Below are 27,371 nucleotides of genomic sequence, written 5' to 3'. Positions count from 1 at the left end.
ATGGCAGTCATTTTGTGACTGGCACCCCCAGCACTCTCTCAAAATTTGAAATGTGCCCACTAATCCAAAACGGTTGGCAACCCTTGTCTTACTATATTGTATCCAAATTGTGCATGGTTCAGATTAAGGAGTGAATATTCGCTTATGTTTGGATAGTGTTGGACATCATTTTAAATCAAGATAACAGGCGGAACCTTTCAAAACTTCTAGATTCTATCCACCGATTTCAAAACTGCACTGATTTTTTGGTTTCTTAAAATTCCTGCATAACTCAAGGTATAAATGTATTAGTAAATAAATAAATCTGGGACTTCCAGGGCCTGTAAATGGGGTGACATTTAGGCTCAGAACTAGTTCTGAAAAAGTACTGAGAATTTTGAGCCTGTGAGACAAAAAAATCACATTCTTGCTGAGATGGACTTCTTTTTTTTCTTTTTCTTTTTTAAAAAAATCCAGAATTTATCAAATGAGGAGGGTCATTGAACACAGCAAATGAGACAATGGTAAATCTAACCACAGAGAATTGTTGGGCTGTGTACATTTAAAGCACGTCTAAAGTACATGAGTTCCTCCAAAGAATCCTAGGAAGAGTAGTTTGTTAATAGGGGTAAACCACAGTTCACACAAATTATTTTCTGGGTTGGGGAAAATAATGGGGATTCAATGTGGTTTCAGTGTGTGGTGTGTACACACAGAGCCATGAAGGAGAGACAGAGGCAGAGAACAAGCATGGCGTAAGGAAGGCTTTGAATATCTACAGATGCACACACCACCAGAATGAATTCCAGAATTCCTCTTCAACCCAGTATTTTTAAACCAGTTTTGTTTCTGTGGAGAATGCAGTACCTCTCTCACTCTGCCAGGTTTGGGGGTATCTCTGGTAGTCGCCATGCGCATAATCTTCCACAAAGGTCCGGTGATGGTCTTCATAACCTTGCCTGAAGCGTGGCCCAAAGGAGAGAGAGCAGAAAGGGAGATGGAGGAAGCTGCTTTGGGTAACTGTCTAAATTCCTCGTTATTTGTGAGGATAAAAAAACCAGGAGGGAAATGCTGTCAGAAACAGTTCCAAAAACTGGTATGGAAGGTAATAAATGAGCTATAATGACCACTTCGTAATTGAAATGACCTTCTCTCCCACTTCCAGCTCTGTATTTGATTATTGAAAAATATGAATACAGGCCACAAATAAATCCGTTGATGTTCTACTTACTTTACCTCACCGATGCAATGAATAGCTAGCCTGTCTATAATTCACCAGGGTGAATTGTGAGAGAAGACAAGGCAAATGAGATCAGGAACGAGAGCAGGAGCAAGTTGCAGGATAAAGAAGCAGTGTGACTACAACAGTAGATGTGATATAGGAGGTACAGAGGCCCAAATCAGATAAAGCAGGAAATAATGGTTTCTGCTATGTAAACAAGCTGCAGCAAGCATAAAGTTTGTATACTCCTCTTCTTTCACAAGCTTTCAATTTCATTTTTGAACTAACCACGGTTCCCCATAGCATCCAAATTAAGGGAACTGTGGTTTGTTTCACACTATGTTTAGTGAGAACTAGTTGGGAGCAAACGGTGATTTCAGGACCTGTTTGTTTTCTGGAACAATAGTTTAAATCAGGGTTAGCCAACATGGTGCTCTCTAGATCTTGTTGGACTCCAACTTCTATCAGCCTCCACCAGCATGGCCAGTGATTAGGGATGATGGGGGCTGTAGTTCAGCAACTTCTGTAGGGCCAATAATAATAATAATAATAATTTATTTATACCCCACCCATCTGGCTGGGTTTCCCCAGCCACTCTGGGCAGCTTCCAACAAAATATTAAAATACAATAGTCTGTTAAACATTAAAAGCTTCCCTAAACAGGGTTCCCTGCGGATATCTGCTAAACGTCTGGTAGTTGTTGGCTAAGCAAACAACAGTTTCCTAATTCGGGCATCACTGAGAACTGTGGTTTGTGTAAACCTGGAAGTGAAAGCTTCCGACTTCTCTGCAGATGCATTAGGGGAGGAGAGAACAGCCAAAACTCATCACAGCTTGTTCATATAGCGGGAAAACATAAGGCCTGAACATGAGGGCTTAAACGTGCAGTGCCCCCCCTCCCCATCCTCAGACGCACAGGCTCCTCTTTAGACCTCTGTCAAATTAGCTCAAAAATCTGACGCATTTGGAAGTGTGCACCCCAACATCATCCATGCTGGAAGTGCCTATACAGTGGTGCCCCACAAGACGAATGCCTCGCAAGACGGAAAACCCGCTAGACGAAAGGGTTTTCCGTTTTGGAGGTGCTTCGCAAAACGAATTTCTCTATGGGCTTGCTTCGCAAGATGAAAATGTCTTGCAAGTTGCTACGATTTTTTTTCCGCTCCCCACCCCCTTTTTCTAAGGCACTAAGCTGCTAATAGCCTTTTAGCAGCTAATCCGCTAATCCCTTAAGCCTTTAATAGCCGCTAATAGCCGCTAAACCACTAATAGCGCTAATCCGCTAATGGGCTTGCTTCGCAAGACGAAAAAACCGCTAGACGAAGAGACTCGCGGAACGGATTCTTTTCGTCTTGCGAGGCACCACTGTAGTTATCCAATGTCTGAATCAGACCATTGTTTTTTCAGTGATTTTTAAAACTATTTGCTGGGGTGATAGGGAGCTCCAAATTAGTTTGGGGTAGTGCAGAAGGAAAGGGCCTGCGTAATTCTTTCTCCCTGGGCATTTTCCAGCTAAAAATCCCCCACACAAATCTCCTTCTTTCACCCCAGCAGAAAAGATCTGCAGATCCGGTAGATTTCCCACACACAGAGAGAGAAGGAAAGCTTCTAGAGGGATCCTGTAAATGAGGAGATAGTTATCCCTCTCTTCCTACTTGGATTAAATGCTCTGATTTGGAGTTCCACGCAGCTGCATTAATTTAAAAAAAACAAACAAACATTGGAACTGAAGTGATAAATGAATGTTTGAGGCCCTCTGTACGAGACAGAGAAGGGCTAGGAGACTATATGGAAGAAGAAGCTCTGCTGATCTCTCTGCAAAGTCCCCCAATCCTTCTGAGTGTTGTCTTTCTCAAGTCGTCATCATCATCATCATCATCATCATAATTTATTTGTACCCCACCCATCTGGCTGGTTTTCCCCAGCCACTCTGGGTGGCTTCCAACAAAGATTAAAAATACATTAAAATATCACAAATTAAAAACCTCCCTGAACAGGGCTGCCTTCAGATGTCTTCTAAAAGTCAGGTAGTTGTTGTTCTCTTTGACATCTGGTGGGAGGGCATTCCACGGGGCGGGTGCCACCACCGAGAAGGCCCTCTGCCTGGTTCCCTATAGCTTTGCTTCTCGCAATGAGGGAACCGCCAGAAGACCCTCAGAGCTGGACCTCAGTGTCCAGGCAGAACAATGGGGGTGGAGACACTCCTTCAGGTATACTGGGCAGAGGCCGTTTAGGGCTTTGGAGGTCTTACCTTGAATATGACCGGTTGGGATAGCCAGTTTCATAATACTCTGCTCTGGAGTTTGGCCTCCTATAGTCCTGGAGTCTTGGGTGATGGGCAGCGTAGTGGTATTCTACTCGAGCATCTGGCCAAGGCTGAGGCCTAGCCCAGGGTTCATGGTGGTACAGCCACTCACTGCTGTGCCTGGATTGAGGTGGTGGAATGCCATGGGAAACTGCCCTCCATGGGCCCCTCTCGTAGCCTTCCATGTGGGGAACATGTCTCCCTGGTGGCTGGGCCTGCTGCGGTGGGACCCAAGGCTCCATCTTGGACTTTCTGCAGGGCCTGCTTCCGTTCAGATTTCCTGACCAAACCTGCTTCCTGCAAAGATAAGCATAATTTTAAGAGAGGTGACGCAACAAAAACAGCCCATCTTTAAAATATCCCAAGCTTTCCATGCCTCATGGTTCTCTGCAGACACACATTAGAGCACATGGGCAGTAGCCTGCAAAGAGCTCCCGTGTAAAAAGCAAGGAAGCCCTTTGACAAGCTCAGTGGCAGGGCAGGTCACAGGTTCAATACCCGGTGTCTAAATAAATGCACTAAAATTGTATGACTTGGTGCAAAAGATGGGTCTATGTAAACTCGTATTTTACTTTGCTTTATTTTGAACACTGAGTTTGTTCAGAGGTTGGCATTTTAGGCACAGAGTTCTGACAGGCTCGGAACACTGAATGGACAGCATTCAACATGACTGATCTCAACATTTAACAACAAGAATTACAAAGCACTTTTTCTAAGGCCTCAGAGAACTTCACACACACTATTTCAGCATCTTACAGCACTCCTGTAAAACTGTGGCTGGCATACGACCAACTAATAAACTCATAACTGAAGTGAGAACTGAACTGAACACTTACTTGCCCTCTCAACTAGTACATCCCTGTATTCAAAACACACCTGCGAAGAAATCTTAAATGCCGTGTTCTGTAAGAGCAAAAGGTATTTCTTCCCCTGCTGGGCCATTTTTAAAACTAACCCATGCCCCCTATATTTTGCACTACTCATCTTTGTCAACCCACCTGCGGCAAGTCCTAACATCTGACCCTACACAAATGGCACTGACTCAATTTGGTTTTGCTTTTGTTTCACACCCACACCCTAGGCAGAGCAAACCGAGTTTCAATGGGATGTTCCAGGATAAATCCTGGGGTGAGAAACAATATTCCCACCAGCACGTGAGCTTGTTTACGCACACAAACACACAGAGACACACCACACCTGTTTAAAAGTGAGACCACCAGGTACAGCGCTAAATGCCGGCCTCAGTCCTTCTCGTCCCCAAAGGCAGCTGTCAAAGTCCGCCTGCCACATCACTTGAGGGCTCACTAACTCTGAGCCTGCGCTGCGTCAACGCTCCCTGCTTCTTCCTGTGCCAAAGTCCCAGCCAGTTCCATAGCACTGATTAAGCCGGGCAAAGGGCGCCTGGCCTGCTTGCTCAGAGACAAAGATACCTGTGGCTGTTTGTAAACGGCAGAGGGGATCCTTAGCAAACAAACAAAAAAGGCAAAAGAGTTTTCCATATGTAGAAATACCAGGGAGCAGGAGAATTTGAAAACCCAGCATAGGGGTGGCAATAATGTTCAGCATTTCTTTTCTTTTTTCCAAAAAAATTTGTTGGTTTTCACAAAATTATAAACAAACAAACATAAATCATAACCTTATTAATATTACACTTGTTAACATTGTTAAGTGACTTCCTCGCTTCCCCTTGGTTGAATTTCAATGCATATCCTTTTAACGGTTTTCCAAATGATAGTTCTTATAAATTTAACTTGAACATTAACATCCTTAAATCTTTTCATTTTGAGATTGAACATATTAATTCATCACTTAACTTATATAAAATCCTAAGCCGATCAAGTAACTGCAAGCTGTTTCCAATTAACTTAACACATTTAACTAAATAATCATTAAATTTTGTCCATTCTTCCTGATACTCCTCCTCCTTCTGGTCGCGGACTCTTCCGGTTAGGTCAGCTAGCTCCGAAAACTCCATCTTCATCTGCCATTTTTCCACTGTAGATAGTTCTTGCATTTTCCACTTTTTAGCCAGCATCTATCTATCTTTCTTTTTCTTTCTTTCTTTCTTTCTTTCCACCCCAGTCTTTTGCCTCACATCTTCAAATATCCTCCTGCAGGCACAAGGGCCCAAAACAACTTCTTTTTTGGTACTGAAAAGTGAATTGCTCCGAGAAGGAGCTCTACAGAAGGATTTCCTTCCCTGAAAGAAACTGTTCAAAAACAATCTGCAGCAGACACTGGTGAAAAAGCATTGTATGCTGCAAGACTGAACCACGCTTGGGCCATTCAGAGGAAGTAAACCCTACCAGACCTGGCGTGTCATCCCTTGACATATTTTCGACAGTAGTCCACATTGTATTTTGCAGTTTGTTTGTTTTTTGTATTATTAATTGAATTTATATACCACTCTACAGTGTTACCTCAGGTTAAGTACTGAATTCGTTCTGGAGGTCCGTTCTTAACCTGAAACTGTTCTTAACCTGAAGCGCCACTTTAGCTAATGGGGCCTCCCGCTGCCGCCGTGCTGCCGGAGCATGATTTCTGTTCTCATCCTGAAGCAAAGTTCTTAAGCTGAAGCACTATTTCTGGGTTAGCGGAGTCTGTAACCTGAAGCGTATGTAACCTGAAGCGTATGTAACCCGAGGTACCACTGTATATCCAAAGGTCTCACATAAAAAGTTTCCATCCTTCCACCCCCCACCCCCCCATCTTCACTAATGTAATCATTTAAACAACTGGTGCTTACTTTTACACACACACACACACACACACACACCCTGCCCCCAGCTGGACCTTTCTGTGCTTGGAAATCTACCAGTCAACATGCCAACTTGATTTAAACATTTTAGAGCAAAGTTTTACACAATTCCTGCGAGGGTTAATTCCTTGGGATGCAGCTGAAACAAAACACAAACCAGCCTGCAAGTGACTTTAACGTACAAAAGAAGGATTATTAGAATCAAAGGCTACCCGCCCACCTCCAGAGAGTGATCACGTTTCTTAACAAGTTGCATTCATGCATTCTGCTTTTCCCCCTGTCTTTACAAATTTTGAAATTGCACCCCCCCTCCCTTGCTTGCCTTCTTCTTTGAAATGACTTCCTTTATTTATTGCTAATGCATTTTTTTAAAAAAAGGTTTACTTACACCACCTATCACTAAAACAAAGTCTTTCCTTATGCTTCTGCATCCCATCATGACAACAAGCTGTGCTTCTGTCTGGCTTATTAGCATAGCCACGCCCACAGGCATTCCCCGCCACGTCAGCTAGTCGGAACCTTCCAGCTGGGATCCTTGCTGGCCGCCGGAACGTTAGTTACGCGCACTACGAATAAGGGAAAGAGAGGTGGCCGCATTGGAACCGCCATATAGAGAAGGTCACTTCGCTACTGGACAAAGCGCTTGCAAAGCGTTTTAATGCCCCTAATCGCTCCCAGCATCAAAGCAGCTGTACATATGTCAGCTATGTCTTGAGACAACTGCACCAGATGCATTTTTTTAAAAAAAGAGAGGTTTTATCCCCATGGAGCGTTGTTTTCCGTGTTATTGTTATTTATTGATTAAATTTGCATGCCGCCTTTGATCCGGAGATCAATAGCTGTAGGAGCTATGGGCGTTGCACTCTTGTGTGCAAATACATGAGAACAAGCGGAACCTGTAACAAAACGTTGCAGTGCAGAGTGCTGCCTCTTTTTTAAAAAAATAATAATAATATTTATTAGGAGTTTCAAAGTTACACAAAAAGAAAAAGCACAAGAAAAAGAAGAGAGAAGAAAAAAGAAGAAAAAATCAATGCAAAAAAAGAACAAAAAACACAATACATCAAAACACGAAAAAAACCAAAACCAATTAAAAACACATCCAATATTTATCCTTATCTTTCATTAACTTATTTCCTCGACCTCCTCACACCTCCCTTTTTTGTATTCCAGTTATTGACTATATCAGCAAATCCTTTCCCTCTTTCACTGCTTTCTGTCATTTAATTATCTTGATTTATTTTAAAACTGCCTCTTCAGGATCTGAGCCACTCTCTTCCCCCTCTCCGCCCCTCGCCCCTCCAGGCGCAATGTGTGTTATCAGTCTTCCTTGGGCTGTTCCTTTGCAACGTTTTTGTAGTTCTGCAACACCAAGCCCGCTGATAGCATCCTCTGAGTGGAAAGTGCCATTTTGGCTGCACGCATAAGGCTGTTACTAGCATGTGGGACCGTGCAACAAAATGCTGCAGCGGGAAGTGTCTCAGAGCAGAAATATTTGCATGCCCTTTAAGCATGTAATCCTGATGTGGAAGACAGGAATGTACTGCATCAGCCTGCAGGTAAATGGACATTTTGGTGATAAATGAAAACACTCCCAGCCAAATTAAAAACTAACGTGGCGAGGAGGAGGCTGGAGAGACCCTTTCCCCCTGACGGGCTAGCTTTTTACTTGCAGGTAATTGTTTTATTAGGGGACGCGGGTGGCGCTGTGGGTTAAAGCCTCAGTGCCTAGGGCTTGCCAATCGAAAGGTCGGCGGTTCGAATCCCCGCGGCGGGGTGCGCTCCCATTATTCGGTCCCAGCGCCTGCCAACCTAGCAGTTCGAAAGCACGTCAAAGTGCAAGTAGATAAATAGGTACCGCTTACCAGTGGGAAGGTAAATGGCGTTTCCGTGTGCGGCTCTGGCTCTCCAGAGCAGCGATGTCACGCTGGCCACGTGACCCGGAAGTGTCTTCGGACAGCGCTGGCCCTTGGCCTCTTTGAGTGAGATGGGCGCACAACCCTAGAGTCTGTCAAGACTGGCCCGTACGGGCAGGGGTACCTTTACCTTTACCTTAATTGTTTTATTACATGATGGAGCAGTCGTTCTGAAGGAGGTGAGGACAGGTGACCCCACCTAGGCCTGAAGTCACACCCCCACCCCCAAAGCAGGCTCAAAGCTTCTCACAGCTTTTCAAAATCATTTTCTCAGCAGCTAAAAGGCACTAGCTAAGCATCAGAAGCATTTCGCTCTGCTGTAACAAAGGTCGCTTCTCAGGCTAGCTGACCTTGCCAAAAGGTACATTCAACTTGCCGCTTTTCTTTCCGGGAACTGAGCCAATAGAGCAAGAGAAAAGAAACATATCTTGGACACGATGGAATGCCAGGCTTCTCATCCCCCTTTCCTGCGGAAGTAAAGGATGAGATTCCCCTACTACTCCACCTGGGGTCTCCAATGTGGTGCACCCAGCCTCCACTCACACTATTCCTATGTTGGGAAATTTGGGGGTGGTTTGTGGGGATGTTATGTACTGAGTTGAATAGGATCCAAAATGCAACAGTCTGATTGGTCCTAGAACAATAGGATCCAACATGCAGCAGTCTGATTGGTCCGCAGGAGCCACCCAATCCAGCTCCAGGTGGAAGTGAATCCACAACCTGATTGGCCTACAGGAGAATCCCAGAATTAACCAATCACGTGCAGCCTATTGTGTAAATAATGTATATAAAGCAGATATTGTGGGGGAACTTTCATTCCTCGCTACTATGAGCTGAATATAGAGCATGAAATCCACTCTCGACTCCGAGTATATTTCAGCGGAAGAGCTGTTTGGGATATTTCCTGCTTGTGAATTATTGGGGGGGAGGTGAAACCAGTGGCGTAGCGTGGGGGGTGCAGGGGGGCCCAGCCACACCGGGCGCAACATCTGGGGGGGCGCGCTCGCACTCGCAGCTCTCTGCCCCTACCTGGCTCACTCACTCTAGGGGGCGCAGATTACTTGTCTTGCCCCGGGTGCTGACAACCCACGCTACACCACTGGGTGAAACACATGCCTAAAGCTTTAAATCTGGGATGGGCATGGAAGTTCCGAGGTCGGCCACCAGGTGGCACTGCAGGCCACACTCCAGCTGCTGCTGCTGCTGCTGCTGCTACAGGTGCCAGTAAGTCTCGCGTTTTCAACCTCTTCCGCCTCCATTGCACTGGCTAAATGATTCATTGCTGGACTCCCATCGCTGAGGCCAAATGTACCTTTACAGAGCAAAATATCCTTTCGAATTATACACCCAGCACATGGAACCTTACAAACGGGCAATACGAGTGGACTCTCTGTGCCCTTACTGTAGCCTTTTTAGCCTCTGGTGAGAAGAGCTTTGCGCCCGGGACGGGGAAATGAGAGTCAACAGACACTCAAGGAATAGTTTCGGAGAAAAAAGCTTTATTCTGCCATCCGGGGTGGCAGAAGGAGCAAGATTCACAAAACAAGCACGGGTTCACAGTCATTTGCACAGAGCATATATTCCCCTTCCAGTTCCCTCCCCTTTCTCCTCCTCTTCAAGAGTCATAGAATCACAGAGTTGGAAGAAACCACAAGGGCCATCGAGTCCAACCCCCTGCCAAGCAGGAAACACCATCAGAGCACTCCTGACATATGGTTGTCAAGCCTCTGCTTAAAGACCTCCAAAGAAGGAGACTCCACCACACTCCTTGGCAGCAAATTCCACTGTCAAACAGCTCTTACTGTCAGGAAGTTCTTCCTAATGTTTAGGTGGAATCTTCTTTCTTGTAGTTTGGATCCATTGCTCCGTGTCCGCTTCTCTGGGGCAGCAGAAAACAACCTTTCTCCCTCCTCTATGTGACATCCTTTTATATATTTGAACATGGCTATCATATCCCCCCTTAACCTCCTCTTCTCCAGGCTAAACATGCCCAGCTCCCTTAGCCGTTCCTCATAAGGCATCGTTTCCAGGCCTTTGACCATTTTGGTTGCCCTCCTCTGGACACGTTCCAGTTTGTCAGTGTCCTTCTTGAACTGTGGTGCCCAGAACTGGACACAGTACTCCAGGTGAGGTCTGACCAGAGCAGAATACAGTGGCACTATTACTTCCCTTGATCTAGATGCTATACTCCTATTGATGCAGCCCAGAATTGCATTGGCTTTTTTAGCTGCCAGATCACACTGTTGGCTCATGTCAAGTTTGTGGTCAACCAAGACTCCTAGATGCTTTTCACATGTACTGCTCTCAAGCCCCATGAGTTCCCCTGAGCATGAACAGAAAGCTCCTGTCTTGGGACTCTTTTGGACGCTTCCCAGGAAAGGGGGATGAGAAGCCTGGCGTTCCATCGTGTCCAAGATATGTTTCTTTTCTATTGGCACAGTTCCCGGAAAGAAAAGTGGCAAGTTGAATGTACTTTTGGCAAGGTCAGCTAGCCTGAGAAGCAACCTTTGTTACAGCAGAGCAAAATGCTTCTGATGCTTAGCTAATGCCTTTTAGCTGCTGAGAAAATGGTTTTGAAAAGCTTTGAGAAGCTTTGAGCCTGCTTTAGGGGTGGGGGGATGACTTCAGGCCTAGGTGGGGTCACCTGTCCTCACCTCCTTCAGAACGACTGCTCCATCATGTAATAAAACAATTACCTGCAAGTAAAAAGCTAGCCCGTTAGGGGGAAAGGGTCTCTCCAGCCTCCTCCTCGCCACGTTAGTTTTTAATTTGGCTGGGAGTGTTTTCATTTATCAACAAAACATTTCCTATCCACTCTGCCATGGCTCTGTAATTAAAAATGTTCCTCTGGGCTATATAGTATAGCCAAGAGACAATGAATATCCATAATTCAAGAGGATGCATTATTTATTGGATTGCTTTAAATTTTAAGATTGGTTTAAAATGAGAATAAAACACTCCACACACAGTTTATGTGCAGTTTGGTGGTGGTTGTTTAAAGACTAAAATTCTAGATTCTTGGTAGCTTATGGATTTTTTTTGGGGGGGGGTTGTCTTTGTGTAACACCACTGCAAGCACATCTAACATACACACATATAAAAACATACAGAAATTGGCATCCTCAAATTAAGCACATGCCTAGATCTCAGGATGGCTGAGAATAGCTTCTGAAGACGGCTTAGGCAGTGGCGTAGCGTGGGTTGTCAGCACCCGGGGCAAAGCAAGTAATTTCCGCCCCCTAACCCGGGGCAAGGCAAGTAATTTGCGCCCCCCCCCCGCTGCACTGTCCCTCCCCCAGATAGTCCCTCGCTCTCTCTCCGCACCGCACGCCTGGCACCCTCCCCTCCACAGTGGGCGGCGACCCAGCGGCTCGGATCGGATTTGCACAGCCAGCACTGCAGTGAGAGAGAGTGAGTGAGCCACGTGGGGGCAAAGAGCTGTGAGTGCGAGCGCCCCCCCCCCAGATGTTGCGCCCGGTGCGGCCGGCCCCCCTGCACCCCCCACTCTACGCCACTGGGCTTAGGAACCAGAGGAGGGCTAGGCAGAGCAGGGGGTGATGTGGAGGAAACCCAGCAAAACGTTTTCAGTTAATGTAAAGCTACTGCAGGTTTTTGCTTAATCTCACGGGGCACGTTGCTCATGCAAAAGAGAAAACATCCTTGTGACCAGATGACCAGGGATGGGTTCCAGATTGCCATGTGCTGGACTGATGTGATGTATTACACTGAAACACTTGCAGTTGCACCCATGCTAGGTCATATTGCTGTAAGGCAGGGGTGGGGAACCCAAAGTGGCCCCCCAAGCCTCTCCGTCTGGCTCTCGCGACTCTCCACAGGCCAAGGCCCCTTCCCAGCCACCTTGGGAATGTTTTCACCTTGTCTCCCTGAACTCTGGTGGAGGAGGGTGTTTGTACAGTGTACAGTGGTACCTCGGGTTAAGGACTTCATTTGTTCCGGAGGTCCGTACTTAACTTGAAACTGTTCTTAACCTGAAGCACCACTTTAGCTAATGGGGCCTACCGCTTCTGCCACACGATTTCTGTTCTCATCCTGAAGCAAAGTTTTTAACCCGAGGTAATATTTCTGGGTTAGCGGAGTCTGTAACCTGAAGCGTATGTAACCTGAAGCATATGTAACCCGAGGTACCACTGTATATAGAAACCAGGCTATTGACTCTGTTTTGTGTGGAATGGTTTTATATGTTTTTATTATTGTACAGTTTTTATAGTTGGACACAGTGCTATTTTTCTAGAACGAGGTGCCGGAACTCGCCTTGAAAGGGTGATGCTTGAGCTGGCCAATGTGTCTTCTGGCTTAAAAACCACAAAACCATGTGGAGGGCAGCAATACAGAACTGGTTCGGCTCTCAGTCCATGGGACCTGCCTTCCATTGCATAGTCGCAGCAGGTGCTGTAACTCCAACAATTTGACTCACTCACAGATTGGCAGAGCAGGAGTGGAGGAGGAAATGAGGATTACTAAAGTTTACAACAGCAGTAGACCTGGTGCCTTCTCTATCCTGCAGTACACGTGGCTTCTCATTTGCCAACTTTGAGATGCATACAAAACAGGGCAGCAGAGGCGGCGGCAGCAGCAGTGGAGGTAAAGGGTTTTGCCGGCAAGTCACTTTGGCAGATGGTTGAGCCTTTGTCTTCTACCCCTCCTTTCTTCTTAGTCTAGCACAGGCATAGGCAAACACAGCCCTCCAGATGTTTGGGGACTACAACTCCCATCATCCCTGACCACTGGTCCTGTTAGCTAGGGATGGTGGGAGTTGTAGTCCCAAAACATCTGGAGGGCCGAGTTTGCCTGTGACTGGTCTAGCAGCAGCAAAAATAGGTGCTGAGCATGCCACTCGAGACAGCTCAGCTCCGCTCCCTTCTGTACTGTTCTTCCTCCAAAGAACTCAGAGTGGTTCCCAGGCAGGCAGTTTCCCTTGCAGGCAACTTAGACGGCCAGAAATGTCTCATTCTCTAGGCTTGAATACTCTAGGAGTGTAGTCTGGGGCTTGTACGCATGCCAGCCCATGTCACCCTGGTCTTCAGCAACAAAGAGGTCCAGGGTGTTACAGCCACACCTTTGTTCATAAGGCACTGTAGCACAGGTCACAGAGTACCAATTTTTTCCATCTATAAAACACCCCCATGTATTTTGGGGGACTCGGATTTAAGAAAATGGCCTCAGCCCTATCTGTGTATAAGATGCCCCCTAATTTTTGACATAATTTATTTGGGGGGGGGACCTAGTCTTATACATGGAAAAATATGGTAATTTCACTGCAGTTGAAGCAGTCCTGGCTTAACACATCGGAAGAAGTGAGGTAGCTTTGGCCAATATTTTGATGGATTAGACGTCTACACGCTGCAACCCTAAAGAATGATACTTTGGGGGCTTGTTTTCAATTATCTTTTGATCTGTAATGTATCGTCTTTTTTGCTCTATAGGACGCACTTTTTCCCCTCCAAAAATTAAGGGGAAATGTGTATGTGTCCTATGGAGCGAATGCAGGCTCCTTGGCTTCAGCGATAGCAACGTGAAGCCTCCGAAGCACAGAGGGAGCGCTCCCAGTCCCACCAGGAGATGCTGGGGACTGAACCTGATGCCTTCTGCATGCTAAGCAGTTGTTCTACCACTGAGCTATGGCCCTAGCTCACAATATTGCTGTCAGGATAAAATGGAGAAGGTGGAGGCTGAAGTGTGTATGCTCTGTGGAGGAAAGGTGGGATAGAAGTATAAGAAGGAATAAAGTATGGTATGTAAACTAGCCTATAAGTGAATAAGCTAAAGGTAAAGGTAAAGGTACCCCTGCCCGTACGGGCCAGTCTTGATAGACTCTAGGGTTGTGCGCTCATCTCACCCTAGAGGCCGGGAGCCAGCGCTATCCGCAGACACTTCCGGGTCACGTGGCCAGCGTGACAAGCTGCATCTGGCGAGCCAGCGCAGCACACGGAACGCCGTTTACCTTCCCGCTGGTAAGCGGTCCCTATTTATCTACTTGCACCCGGAGGTGCTTTCAAACTGCTAGGTTGGCAGGCGCTGGGACCGAACGACGGGAGCGCACCCCGCCGCGGGGATTCGAACCGCCGACCATGCGATCGGCAAGTCCTAGGCGCTGAGGTTTTACCCACAGCGCCACCCGCGTCCCACCCGCGTGAATAAACTACAGTATATTTTTAACTTACTCTCCTAATAATTTGTATATAGATTATAAAAGTGGTATATAAATTTTATTAAATAAAAAAAGAGGAAATGTTCAGACTTTCAAACAGTATGTTATGCCTGAGCCTTCATTGCTGAAACTCCCAACAGCATTTTCATGCTCTCAAACACCTGATGAAGGAACCATTGTGACATAACCCATTCAAGCAGAGTGAAGGGGCAACAGGCTGTCAACAGTGGCAGTAGTTGGGGGCTCCCATCTATTAAAAAGCCACAGAAAGTCTTTTCATACTGCCTGAGGAATAAATCCCTTCTTTAACGTTCATAATTGCTGGATCGATTTAACAGGACTGGAGCACTTCCAGAGGCTGTGCCGGTTACTGCAGACCTCCATGTTCCTTGATTTCATGTGACAAAACATGAAGTTTCCTGATGCCGCCAAGTGGGACGAGGAGATGGACACGTGATGAGCTTTATTTATTTATTTATTATTAATTTTATTGAGTACAAATTAGAAAAGAATACAAATATACCAAAAAAAAGGAAAATACATGTAACCAACAGAAAATTAGAAAACATTTTACCTCTTCTCATATTTACAATTATTTGCAACTCTACAAAACAATATTCACAATAAAGAAAAGAAAATGAAAGGTAAAATATAAAAGGAAAGAACAAGAAGAAGATAAAGAAAAGGAAGAGATAAGATCAAGAAGGAGAATTCTAAAAGTAGATAAGTATTCACTATACACAGCCATTTCCAATCTATATTTATGGAGGGGACTCCGTTTCTGCTGCCGCTTCACTGAAGGGGCGCTGAGCAGAGAGGGGGAGAATTTTTTTCTTCTTGTTCTCCCCCTCTAAAACAAGGTGTGTCCTATGGTCGGGTGCGTCCTATAGAGCGAAAAATACGGTACTCCTCTGCCAGAGCTTTGGTATTGGCCACACCAATTATACGATCCCCCTAGTTCAAAAGCCATCAATGGAAAGCTATCAACACACGAGATAAAGCGATGCCCTACCCGCAAAACAGTATAACATCCAGACATGTTGAAAGCAGCGCTCTTGACCTGACAGTAGCAGCATTGCAAGCATTTTGCCAATCCCCCTGGCTCTAATCCAAATGGCAAACTGGGATATGGCAGCTAACAGGATCTGTCCAAGCAGCACCACCCAGGGCAGCCCCTGAACTATTTGATACCTTTGCCTTGCACGACTCCATGTCTCTGCTTCTGGCCTCCTTAAGTGTGACAGAGCGAAGTCTGCCCCAACCGAAAGGGTTGCACAAATATTATTTATTTAATATAAGGCTAATATTGCTTAATGTAATGAAACTCGTTAAGCTGATGACTGGCAGAATCCGAGACCAGGGAGAAGAGTCGATGGAAGAAGATTGGAAAAAATTTAAAGTATATTTACAGAAATATTGCAAAATTAATGAATGTTAGAAGAATATTGGAATGAAGTTACATGGTTTTAGCAGAAGCGTTATTAAGAATTATATGAATATTAATTGTTAATGTGCTAAAGTGGAAAAATTAAAGTTAAATTGTGTTAGGATAAATTATAGAACAAAAATTGAGAAAGAGGGAAAGGATTTGTTGAACTAGTTAATTTGAATTAGAATACAAAAAAGGGAGGTGCGAGGAAGTCAAGGAAACAAGCTTATGAAAGATAATGAAATGAAAATGGGATGTGTTTTAAAATGTTTTAATTTTTTCTTGTTGTTTTGTGGTATTGTTTTTTCTTTTTATTTTCGATGTATTGTTTGTTAGATTTTCATTGCTTCTTTTTCTTTTTCTTTTTTCCTTTTGTAACTATTTTGTGACTATTTTTCTTTTTCTTTTTGTAACTATTAAACATTTAATAAATATCATTTAAAAAAAAAAAGAAACTCATTAAGCCGGTTCCCTAAAAACAATTTTAAAGAACAGCATTCAATAAACTTTCCTTTGGGGGGAAAATAGATTAAAAATGTGATTCAATCTGGTGAATTGATTTCCGTTCCAAACATGGGACAAATAAGGAAACATGAGTCATTTCTGCCAGAATTCTCTTGACACCTCCAGCCCCAATGAACTCCTCTTGCCTCCTTTAGGCTGTTGACAGCCTCACCAGTCTCCATCACATCCCCAGAAAACTCCATTCCTAAAAAGAGGAATAGTGTTAGAATCATAGAATCATAGAGTTGGAAGAGACCACAAGGGCCATCGAGTCCAACCCCCTGCCAAGCAGGAAACACCATCAGAGCACTCCTGACATATGGTTGTCAAGCCTCTGCTTAAAGACCTCCAAAGAAGGAGACTCCACCACACTCCTTGGCAGCAAAATCCACTGTCGAACAGCTCTTACTGTCAGGAAGCTCTTCCTAATGTTTAGTGCATATATTATCTGTTGCTTCTGCACCTATTGCGAGCTTCATTCAATGGACCGAACATACAGAATACAGATGCTAACAAAGAATAACAACGGTGAAATAATCCTTATTTCCTGACTGCATTTTCCTGCCTGCCAGTACTGCAAATTATAGCACACACGGTACATGCTTGGGCATATCACAAAATACACAACTTTAATAGAAATCAGTGCTGAGGAACGGCCAGAAGGTGTCACTACAAGCACAATAAAGAGAACGTTGAACAAAGTTTTTCAAAAATGGACAGAAAGGTTGAATTATTATTATTATAATCCCCACTCCTCCCAGAGCAGAGCTTGGCGGGGGCTGACGCACAAGGAAACAAGTCAAGTAATGTGCAGCAGGTAAAAACATCCTTCCCCCGCTCTCTGCTGAATAACAACGTAAAAATGTGATAAGCCGCTTATGTATACATATGGCGGTTGCAGCCGCTCTCTGAAAGAAAAATGGTGTCCTGTAGAGGTCAGGGGGCATATATTTTCTTTCTCCCTCCATTTTCATTTCCTCCATATTGTCACTGGTCCTGCCCCCTTTTTTATTTGTGTTTTTATTCTTTAAATTTATATATTGCCCTTCATCTCAGGGCAGTTCAGAACGTAAAAATGCAATATAAAAAAAACCAAAAATACATAATTAAAATAAGAACAACAAACCAATAATTCCCCCCCCCACACACAACATATTTAAAAGAGCATTGGATGTCAATAAGCCAAAGACATAAAGGTGTGCAATGAAAACACCAGGTGAGCTTCCCTGGGGAGAGCACAAATGAGGAGCCACCGCAGAAAAGGCCCTGTTTTCATGTTGCCACCCTCTGGACCTCTCGTGGAGGAGGCACATGAAGAAGGGCCTTAGATGATTATCTCAGGGTTCGGGTAAGTTCTTTTCTTAAACGAGGATGCACTGGTTGCAATCCTGAGTCTAGTTGGGATGCCTAAAATATTCTTGTATACTTTCCCAATCACCGGTGATCACGGATGAGTTAGAATCATTTATTTATTTAGGAAATAATTACAGAGCTCTGCAAGCAGTGTAGTAATAACTTTGTAAATTTAAAAAAAACAGCTAAAATCCATAAACCAGTGGAATAGACATAAAAATATAATCATTACGAACAAAGGTAACATTTAAAAAAACTATTAAAACCTGGGTAAAAAGGTAAAGGTACCCCTGCCCGTACGGGCCAGTCTTGACAGACTCTAGGGTTGTGCGCCCATCTCACTCAAAGAGGCCGAGGGCCAGCACTGTCCGAAGACACTTCCGGGTCACGTGGCCAGCGTGACATCGCTGCTGTGGCGAGCCAGAGCCGCACACGGAAACGCCGTTTACCTTCCCGCTAGTAAGCGGTCCCTATTTATCTACTTGCACCCGAGAGTGCTTTCGAACTGCTAGGTTGACAGGCGCTGGGACCGAACAGCGGGAGCGCACCCCGCCGCGGGGATTCGAACCGCCGACCTTTTGATCGGCAAGCCCTAGGTGCTGAGGCTTTAACCCACAGCGCCACCCGCGTCCCTCAAAACCTGGGTAGACTGGGGAAAAATAGCATTTTTAGCAGGCATCAAAAGCAACATATCAAGGGCACCTGCAATGTCAATAGGCAGGGAATTTTACAGCAGAAGTGCTGACACTTTAAAGGTACAACTCCTCACCAACGGACATTATGTGGCAATTGTAAAAGTGCAAGTTAGGGAGATTAGAGCGATCAAATCATCATGTACGGGACATGGCAATCCCTTAAATGAAACTGGTCCCAAGCTGTTAAGGGCTTTATATACCCATATTAAAGGTAAAGGGACCCCCGACCATTAGGTCCAGTTGTGACCGACTCTGGGGTTGCGACGCTCATCTCGCTTTATTGGCCAAGGGAGCCGGTGTACAGCTTCCGGGTCATGTGGCCAGCATGACTAAGCCGCTTCTGGCGAACCAGAGCAGCGCACGGAAACACCGTTTACCTTCCTGCCAGAGCGGTACCTATTTATCTACTTGCACTTTGACGTGCTTTCAAACTGCTAGGTTGGCAGGAGCTGGGACCGAGCAATGGGAGCTCACCCCGTCACGGTGATTCAAACCGCCGACCTTCTGATCGGCAAGTCCTAGGCTCTGTGGTTTAACATAATACCCATATTAGAACCTTTATTTTCACCCAGTAACAAATCAGCGGTCAGTGCAGATCTTTGAGCAGTTTTGCCAAGAGGCCTGGCCGGCAAACATTTCTAACCCAAAAATGAGGTGGTTCTTTAAATCTTTTTGGGTTACTTATGTACTACAAATGATCACAGAAGTTGTTAGTCTCATAAAAAGGAGTATTGTTGGCTAGTAACTTTTGTCATCTTACTTGCAAGACTGGCTCATATCCCACTGACTTCTTTTAAGCAATACAGTGGTACCTTGGTTTACAAACTTAATCCATTCCGGAAGTCCGTTCTTAAACCAAAGCACTCTTAAACCAAGGCGTGCCTTCCCATAGCAGTGGAGGACTCAATTTACAAATAGAACACACTCAACAGGAAGCAAAACATGTTCTGCTTCCAAGACAAAGTTCACCTACTTCTGGGTTTGCAGCGTTCTTAATCCAAGTTGTTCATAAACTAAGCTGTTCTTAAACCAAAGTACCACTGTATAACATATTCAGGACTGGAGTTTCTGCAGCTGAAGAAACGCTGACTAAGGTCTGTCCAAACATTCCTGCAAGCCCTAAAAAAAGATTTCACAGCTCCCATAGGGAGCATGTTGTACTGCTTGAAGTTCTCATTGTTCCATTCTGGCTAAATATGTAAGCGAATAAAGCGCTAAAATTGGGTGAGCAGCAATCACAAGACTGGGACAGCAACGTCATATTGCATCCCCAGTGCAAACAAAAAGCATTTGTGTTCAAGAAATAAGTACAGATCTTTGCCACCCCTGTTGCAAAGGCAGCTACTCAGTGTCATGGAGTCTGCATGCTGACTAAGAAATAAGTCGCTTCAAGTTCAATAGGGCTTACTTGTGTGCATGGGGCTGCAGCTTCCGTGACCTTTTTTTTTCTGGAGAAGGCTTTTTTGTTTTTTTACCCTCCCCTGCTCCCATACCAGCTTAATCAGCCAGCTTTAGCAGGAGATAGTACTCGTCTCATAGAATCATAGAGTTGGAAGAGACCACAAGGGCCATCGAGTCCAACCCCCTGCCAAGCAGGAAACACCATCAGAGCACTCCTGACATATGGTTGTCAAGCCTCTGCTTAAAGACCTCCAAAGAAGGAGACTCCACCACACTCCTTGGCAGCAAATGCCACTGTTAAACAGCTCTTACTGTCAGGAAGTTCTTCCTAATGTTTAGGTGGAATGTTCTTTCTTGTAGTTTGGATCCATTGCTCCGTGTCCGCTTCTCTGGAGCAGCAGAAAACAACCTTTCTCCCTCCTCTAGGTGACATCCTTTTATATATTTGAACATGGCTATCATATCACCCCTTAACCTCCTCTTCTCCAGGCTAAACATGCTGTGAAAAAGCAAAAAGTGCCACCGAATGATTCCTATGAATCAAAACATCTATGGGAGCCACAAGAAAGGGCAGTCTTTGTTTCTGGTTAATTGGCAGTCCTACTTCATAGTTGCATTGGTCCAAAATTCTTATCTGACTAATGCACTCTCTTAGGATGCTATTAGGATGTTTCTAATACTCTGTGTGTAACCTAAACCTCCTCTCCTGTGTTTCTTCTTCTGACTTCATTATTTCATGCCCTATCCTAAGCTGCTGGCAGTTACCCCCGGAGGTACATAATGACCTAGAAAGTGTGTGTTTTTCTGGGAGAAAGGGAAGAGTTGAATTAAAATTCTTGTAGAAAATGTTACTTTAAAATCCGTTGATTTGTGGTGGTTATTGTTTACTCATTTCTCCATCTGCTCCCTAACTGGCCTGGTTTGCACATCACGGTGAACTGGAGTACAGCTTGCCATCACGACTCCTTAACCAAGACCTGTAACTATAAGGAAAACCTTGGCTTCGCATTGTGGCCATGGAGGAGAGACCCTAACTATGATCCCAGGCTTGGAGAATACGCTAGACCAAACCAAAAAAGCCAGGGTTGGGGCAGCAGTGCAGCTCCAATCTCCTCCTCAAGAACCATAGAATCATAGAATCATAGAGTTGGAAGAGACCACAAGGGTCATCGAGTCCAACCCCCTGCCAAGCAGGAAACGCCATCAGAGCACTCCTGACATATGGTTGTCAAGCCTCTGCTTAAAGACCTCCAAAGAAGGAGACTCCACCACACTCCTTGGCAGCAAATTCCACTGTTGAACAGCTCTTACTGTCAGGAAGTTCTTCCTAATGTTTAGGTGGAATCTTCTTTCTTGTAGTTTGGATCCATTGCTCCGTGTCCGCTTCTCTGGAGCAGCAGAAAACAACCTTTCTCCCTCCTCTATGTGACATCCTTTTCTATATTTGAACATGGCTATCATATCACCCCTTAACCTCCTCTTCTCCAGGCTAAACATGCCCAGCTCCCTTAGCCGTTCCTCATAAGGCATCGTTTCCAGGCCTTTGACCATTTTGGTTGCCCTCCTCTGGACACGTTCCAGTTTGTCAGTGTCCTTCTTGAACTGTGGTGCCCAGAACTGGACACAGTACTCCAGGTGAGGTCTGACCAGAGCAGAATACAGTGGCACTCTTACTTCCCTTGATCTAGATGCTATAGAATTTGCACGTTCATGAATTTGCACTGCCATGGCTTGGCTTACCCTGGTTTGAGGACACAACCAGTCCCTCAGACATGCACAAACATACTATTTAGTATTCACTCATGTCATGCTAGATTGATTTTCAGCCAGGCATTAGTGAAATGTTATCTTTCCACAGGGCTAATATTACAGCACTAACTCACAACCCTGGTGCTGTTTCAGCCGTTCAAGGTTCAAAGCACTATTAGGGATGAGTGACTGCCCTTTGGACAGTTTGTCATCAGAGTTGCACAGGTAGAGAACTCACAACCATAGGGTGAATGTACTCCTATTGTTGCAGGAGTGCGGAAACCATGGCGACGACGATCTTCTGCCTCACCCTTGCATGATACGAAAAGTCCTGGCCCACACGAGAGAAGCCTTCACTGCAGCATCTAACCAAACCAGTGCTAACCCTTAGGAAACTGTGCCAATACTTTTATGGGTCGTCACTGGCGCATCCAGGGTTTCCCACAGCAGTGCAGAAGGACTGGATGTTGCTGCAGTAGCTCAGATGCTGACAAGGCTAGATGAGGATCAGGCCTCAGCCGGAGAAACTCGGCAGCTCAGGAAAATTTCTACAGCTGCAATACTTATTGTAATGGTTCTAGGGGTTGCTTGTGCGTAAGTTGCCGCCACTCCTGGCTGGGTTACCTGGTTGAACCCTTTCTGTCTGGACAGCCTCAAGTTTCGTGGCTGCCTCAGTCGCTGGCAGAATCCGTCAGTGGGCGTTTCTTGAACCTCTTCCAGCATAAAAGCTGTTTGACGCCCAGTCTTCTCCTGGTCTCCCTGCGCGGAAGTCTTCTGCGCAAAGTGGGTGTGGGCAGTGGAGTACTTGTGCCCTCTCCGCTGGTCTCCGGCAAAGAGTCCTGGAGCCACCTCTCCGATTCCCCCATCTGCCCCCCTTCTCCACTGGTGTTACGCTGATTTCCTTCCCCAGCGGATGGGCTGCTTCTCTCCCTACTGGGACCCTCTCCGGCATCCCTCTGGAGTCTTCTCTCCGCCTCCAGCTCCGATGGCAGTTCCCTGACACTTATAAAACTTTATTCATCTTAGCAAGGTTTAGAAGCCCACACTATACTGGGAAACATCAATGCCTCCTCCCAAAAAGTTTTTCCCCCCCATTTTGCAAAGGGATGAACAGAGACTTGCATAATTCTACTCAGTGATCCCTGAAAGAAGATCTGGACGCATATCCCCCCAGGCCTATACTGACCACTGGAAACAAAACATGTATCAGACCCTCACAATTCACCCCCCTCAAACCTCTAAGGTCTGTGAGTTGCCAACTAAAAGTCCAGCTCTTTCCCTGAATACCCAGGGATATGCCTGCTTTAGAAAGCCATGCAGAATAATCTCATAGTGTGTGGGCAGTGAAAATGCTCTCTCTGCAGCAAGAGCCCAATTTGCAGTCCAATTTTTAAAACCATGTAAAACAATCTGGATTTTTAGCTCACACAAAGCCCAATGAATGGTAAACTTAGAACATATAACCAACATACACACTTGTTTATTTTGAACTGCAAGAAAAACCACTGTCTGATCTTTTCGGCAACAAGATGCTTTTCCATTTTGTGGGATGCAAAGTAGTATTCAGTGGTGCTTCACAGGGTTTTGGTTTATCCTTGTCAAGGGTGATGATCTGAGTTTGGTAGATTTGCACCACATGTTCCCAGCTACAGGGGCACTTTTGTAAGATATTTTTGCAAAGATCGAAGTGTGGAAATAATGAGTATATTATGGGCAGAAGGTAGCTCAAGGTTGGAGAGATAGATGTGGTGGTTGGTGGGGGGGTCAGTGTGGGTGCAGTGGTCAGTCTCTGGGAGATTTGAAGTAAATCAGAAAATATTTCAGACTCTGACCTAACAATACCCACAAAACAATATCCCTCCCAGTTATGCTGCTGAAACGAAGAAGGGGAGGTACCAGGAGTGGATTTGCATGGCTGAAGAACCATCAGTCTTAGTCAGTTCTAGTTGTTGTTGTTTAGTCGTTTAGTGGTGTCCAACTCTTTGTGACCCCACGGACCAGAGCACGCCAGGCATTTCTGTCTTCCACTGCCTCCCACAGTTTGGTCAAACTCATGCTGGTAGCTTCGAGAACGCTGTCCAACCATCTCGTCCTCTGTCGTCCCCTTCTCCTTGTGCCCTCCATCTTTCCCAGCATCAGGGTCTTTTCCAGGGAGTCTTCTCTTCTCATGAGGTGGCCAAAGTATTGGAGCCTCAGCTTCAGGATCTGTCCTTCCAGTGAGCACTCAGGGCTGATTTCCTTCAGAATGGAGAGGTTTGATCTTCTTGCAGTCCATGGGACTCTCAAGAGTCTCCTCCAGCACCAGAATTCAAAAGCATCAATTCTTCGGCGATCAGCTTTCACTTCCATACATCACTACTGGGAAGACCATAGCTTTTACTATACAGACCTTTGTTGGCAAGGTGATGTCTCTACTTTTTAAGATGCTGTCTAGGTTTGTCAGTTCTAGTACTCAGAGCTAAGTAATACTAAATAATACTAAATAATACAGGGCTAAATAATACCGGCCCTTGTGGTCTCTTCCAACTCTATGATTCTATGATTCTAACTTCTTCTGTCCTTTGCATCAGGCTTGGCTTGGTGGATGTCAAGGTTGTAGTAAGAAAACAAACAAAGTGGGTCTCAGAAGCTTGAAGTCTGCCCACCCCTGGTGAATCATAGAATCATAGAGTTGGAAGAGACCACAAGGGCCATCGAGTCCAACCCCCTGCCAAGCAGGAACCAGCTTCAGAGCACTCCTGACATATGGTTGTCAAGCCACTGCTTAAAGACCTCCAAAGAAGGAGACTCCACCACACTCCTTGGCAGCAAATTCCACTGTCGAACAGCTCTTACTGTCAGGAAGTTCTTCCTAATGTTTAGGTGGAATCTTCTTTCTTGTAGTTTGGATCCATTGCTCCGTGTCCGCTTCTCTGGAGCAGCAGAAAACAACCTTTCTCCCTCCTCTACGTGACATCCTTTTATATATTTGAACATGGCTATCATATCACCCCTTAACCTCCTCTTCTCCAGGCTAAACATGCCCAGCTCCCTTAGCCGTTCCTCATAAGGCATCATTTCCAGGCCTTTGACCATTTTGGTTGCCCTCCTCTGGACATGTTCCAGTTTGTCAGTGTCCTTCTTGAACTGTGGTGCCCAGAACTGGACACAGTACTCCAGGTGAGGTCTGACCACAGCAGAATACAGTGGTGCATACAATTGATTGTGCCCCTTCTGACCTGTGCGCCTGCAGTGACACCAGAGTTTGTGATCTCACTGCAGAGCAAGCCCTGGACACAATACAGCTAACCCAATAATGTCCACAGGGATTCCAGCTCTGGGATTAGACCAGGGTATGTTATTTATTTAATTAGAGACTCATCTGAAATAAAAGGGTTTTGTTCTTCTCTTTGTACCTTCAAGAGACAGTTCACACTACTATTTACACATAATAAATCCACAAATGCCTACTCACCTCGGCTGAGAAGCAACTAGGCAAGCAAATCTTTCCACACCCAAAAAGAGAAGACTCTTCCACACCCAGCTCCCTTGTTCAGGCTATCCCTGCACCACGCTGTGGGTGGGCTAGTATCTATTTGTGCGGGCTAGCAAATTCTTTGGCCTGTTTTCAAGGCTGCTGTAAAAGCACTTCCTATGACGCAAATGAACTCTCATCTATTGTAGGATTGCCACCCCTAGGGAGGCCAGCTGGGAAACTTACACAACTCTATCACATTTTTTCGCCCAGAGAACTTGCTTAAGGCAGCCAGTGATGGTGGGATAACAAATCTGTTTCTCGTTTCGACATCTGATAAGAGGCTTGAGGAAAGCTCTGAAAATGAACAGAACCCGAGACTATAAGCAGGGGTAGGTGGGAAGCAGAGTTGCCTGAGAAAGCAGAGAATGGCTTTGAACAGAGATCAATATCCTGTTTAAATAGGGCGGCCACCTTTTGCGGAGGTTCCAGATAATAACCCTAAATCTAGACAAGCTGGAACACCCTTTGATATCTCAGAGCCCTCTTCACCTGAACAACCTGCCAAAGTACCTGTAAGAAAAATCCTCTAAATGCCTCAAGCCGTGCCGCTCCTTTACCTCATGCGGTTTCGGTGAAGAAGACAGGATGTCCCTGACAACCTTTTTCAGCTCAGTGCAAAGCGCTGCTAGGTAGGTCCTCTGGGGCTGCCGGGGTACAAGGCTGCTCAGACAGGATCCAGCCGTTCTCGGCCAAAGGCTTTCCTCCTGCAACACGAGAATGGGTACCAAGGTCACAATGTCATCCCGCATGCCACCATGCTCACTCCGCATCCTCAATTTTAAATATAAACACCCTTAATGTGTCCAACGTTTGTTGGCACATAAACATTCCCAATTTCAAGTTTGGCAAATGTTGACAGCCTAACACAGATGCAACAGTCACTACAGTGGTACCTCGGGTTAAGTACTTAATTCGTTCTGGAGGTTCGTTCTTAACCTGAAACTGTTCTTAACCTGAAGCACCGCTTTAGCTAATGGGGCCTCCTGCTGCCACCGCGCCGCTGGAGCACAATTTCTGTTCTCATCCTGAAACAAAGTTCTTAACCTGAGGTACTATTTCTGGGTTAGCGGAGTCTGTAACCTGAAGCGTACGTAACCTGAAGTGTATGTAACCCGAGGTACCACTGTATCTCTAAACTGTGGTAAGGGGAGTCCCTTCCACAATCCCTACAGAATCCTCCTCGTTCCTTTCCCTGGTTGGGGTTAACTATGGTACGATGTCGCACATGAATTGGTACTAGCCAGAGTTAGCTTGAACCAGGGTTTGCAAACCAGTTTCTAACCCTGATTTAGAAGACACTCATAGCAGTGAAGACACTGCACAGTTCAAGCTCATCTCGGGAAGGGTAGAGAGCTTCTGCACAGCTAGGCAAGGACAGAAGAAACTCCATGTTGTTGTTGTTGTTGTTGTTGTATGTCACCTTTCCTCCTAGGAGATCAGGGCAGCAAAGACAGTTCTCCTTCTCCCCACAACCCAAGGTGACACAGTGGGCTCCATGGCAAGGCGGGGGTTTGAACCCGGCTCTCACATATCGCATATCCTAGTCCAGCACTTTAACCCCTACACCGCAATGACTCTCAGCATTTGCATAGCGCAGGATGTCCCGCATAGCATGGTCCAGTGACGTGCCTATATCAGGCTTCAATCATAAGTTCCAGAAACAACTCAAAAACTTCCAAAGTTTTGCATCACAAAAAGATACCTGATTATTTGGGAGCAGAACATTACTAAGGCACTACCCAGATAAAAAGGTAAAGGTACCCCTGCCCGTACGGGCCAGTCTTGACAGACTCTAGGGTTGTGCGCCCATCTCACTCAAGAGGCCGGGGGCCAGCGCTGTCCGAAGACACTTCCGGGTCACGTGGCCAGCGTGACATCGCTGCTCTGGCGAGCCAGAGCCGCACACGGAAACGCCGTTTACCTTCCCGCTAGTAAGCGGTCCCTATTTATCTACTTGCACCCAGGGGTGCTTTCGAACTGCTAGGTTGGCAGGCGCTGGGACCGAACAGCGGGAGCGCACCCCGCCGCGGGGATTCGAACCGCCGACCTTTTGATCGGCAAGCCCTAGGCACTGAGGCTTTAGCCCACAGCGCCACCCACGTCCCAGATGTTGTGTTTTAATTGTTGTAACCCACCTAGGGGACCTTAGTATGAAGGGTGGATAATAAATTGTAATAAAAGTAACAGTGGTAGTAGTAGTAGTAATAATAATAATAAATAATAATAATAATTAGTGCCCCCTCTAGGCACAGCTAGATGGAATCACTGGTCTCTGATCTATGAGAAAATCTTATTGTAGATCTTTCCTTTGCATAACTTATCTTACTCTTAGTTTGGAAAATATTCAGCCCTCTGTGGCATTTGGCCTCCTATG

The 27,371-nt window shown here is 45.6% G+C and overlaps 2 protein-coding genes across 5 annotated transcripts in view; both read right to left on the bottom strand.

The window, feature by feature from the left end:
• The window catches only part of SEC16B (SEC16 homolog B, endoplasmic reticulum export factor), a 58,454-nt gene extending 51,699 nt beyond the window's left edge, over positions 1-6,755 (bottom strand). For 2 of the 4 annotated variants that reach the window (XM_083446281.1, XM_083446282.1), the window contains exons 1-3: positions 6,649-6,720; positions 3,453-3,803; positions 847-938 (exon numbers count right to left, since the gene is read on the bottom strand). In XM_083446281.1, coding sequence (XP_083302407.1) covers positions 847-938; positions 3,453-3,803; positions 6,649-6,695 — 490 coding nt within the window. In that variant the 5' untranslated portion in view covers positions 6,696-6,720. Of the gene's footprint in view, positions 1-846; positions 939-3,452; positions 3,804-4,701; positions 4,968-6,648 lie in introns of all 4 variants that reach the window. The other 2 variants (XM_083446279.1, XM_083446280.1) reach the window with 2 other exon arrangements.
• Positions 6,756-15,132: 8,377 nt separating this feature from the next.
• On the bottom strand, positions 15,133-25,767 carry LOC310680253 (quinone oxidoreductase-like protein 2; the record flags this gene model as incomplete). The annotated part of the gene is made up of 4 exons (XM_083446630.1): positions 15,133-15,303; positions 16,429-16,487; positions 24,935-24,950; positions 25,555-25,767. The coding sequence occupies 4 exons, from the start codon at positions 25,765-25,767 to the stop codon at positions 15,217-15,219; spliced, it is 375 nt and encodes a 124-aa protein (XP_083302756.1). The 3' UTR covers positions 15,133-15,216.
• Between the last annotated feature and the right edge of the window lie 1,604 nt (positions 25,768-27,371).

Source organism: Podarcis tiliguerta, assembly GCF_965153285.1.
Source record: "Podarcis tiliguerta genome assembly, chromosome: 6".
NCBI classification, from domain to species: domain Eukaryota; kingdom Metazoa; phylum Chordata; class Lepidosauria; order Squamata; family Lacertidae; genus Podarcis; species Podarcis tiliguerta.
The sequence above is the reverse complement of the archived record's forward strand: the minus strand, read 5'-3'. Positions and strand labels throughout refer to the sequence as shown.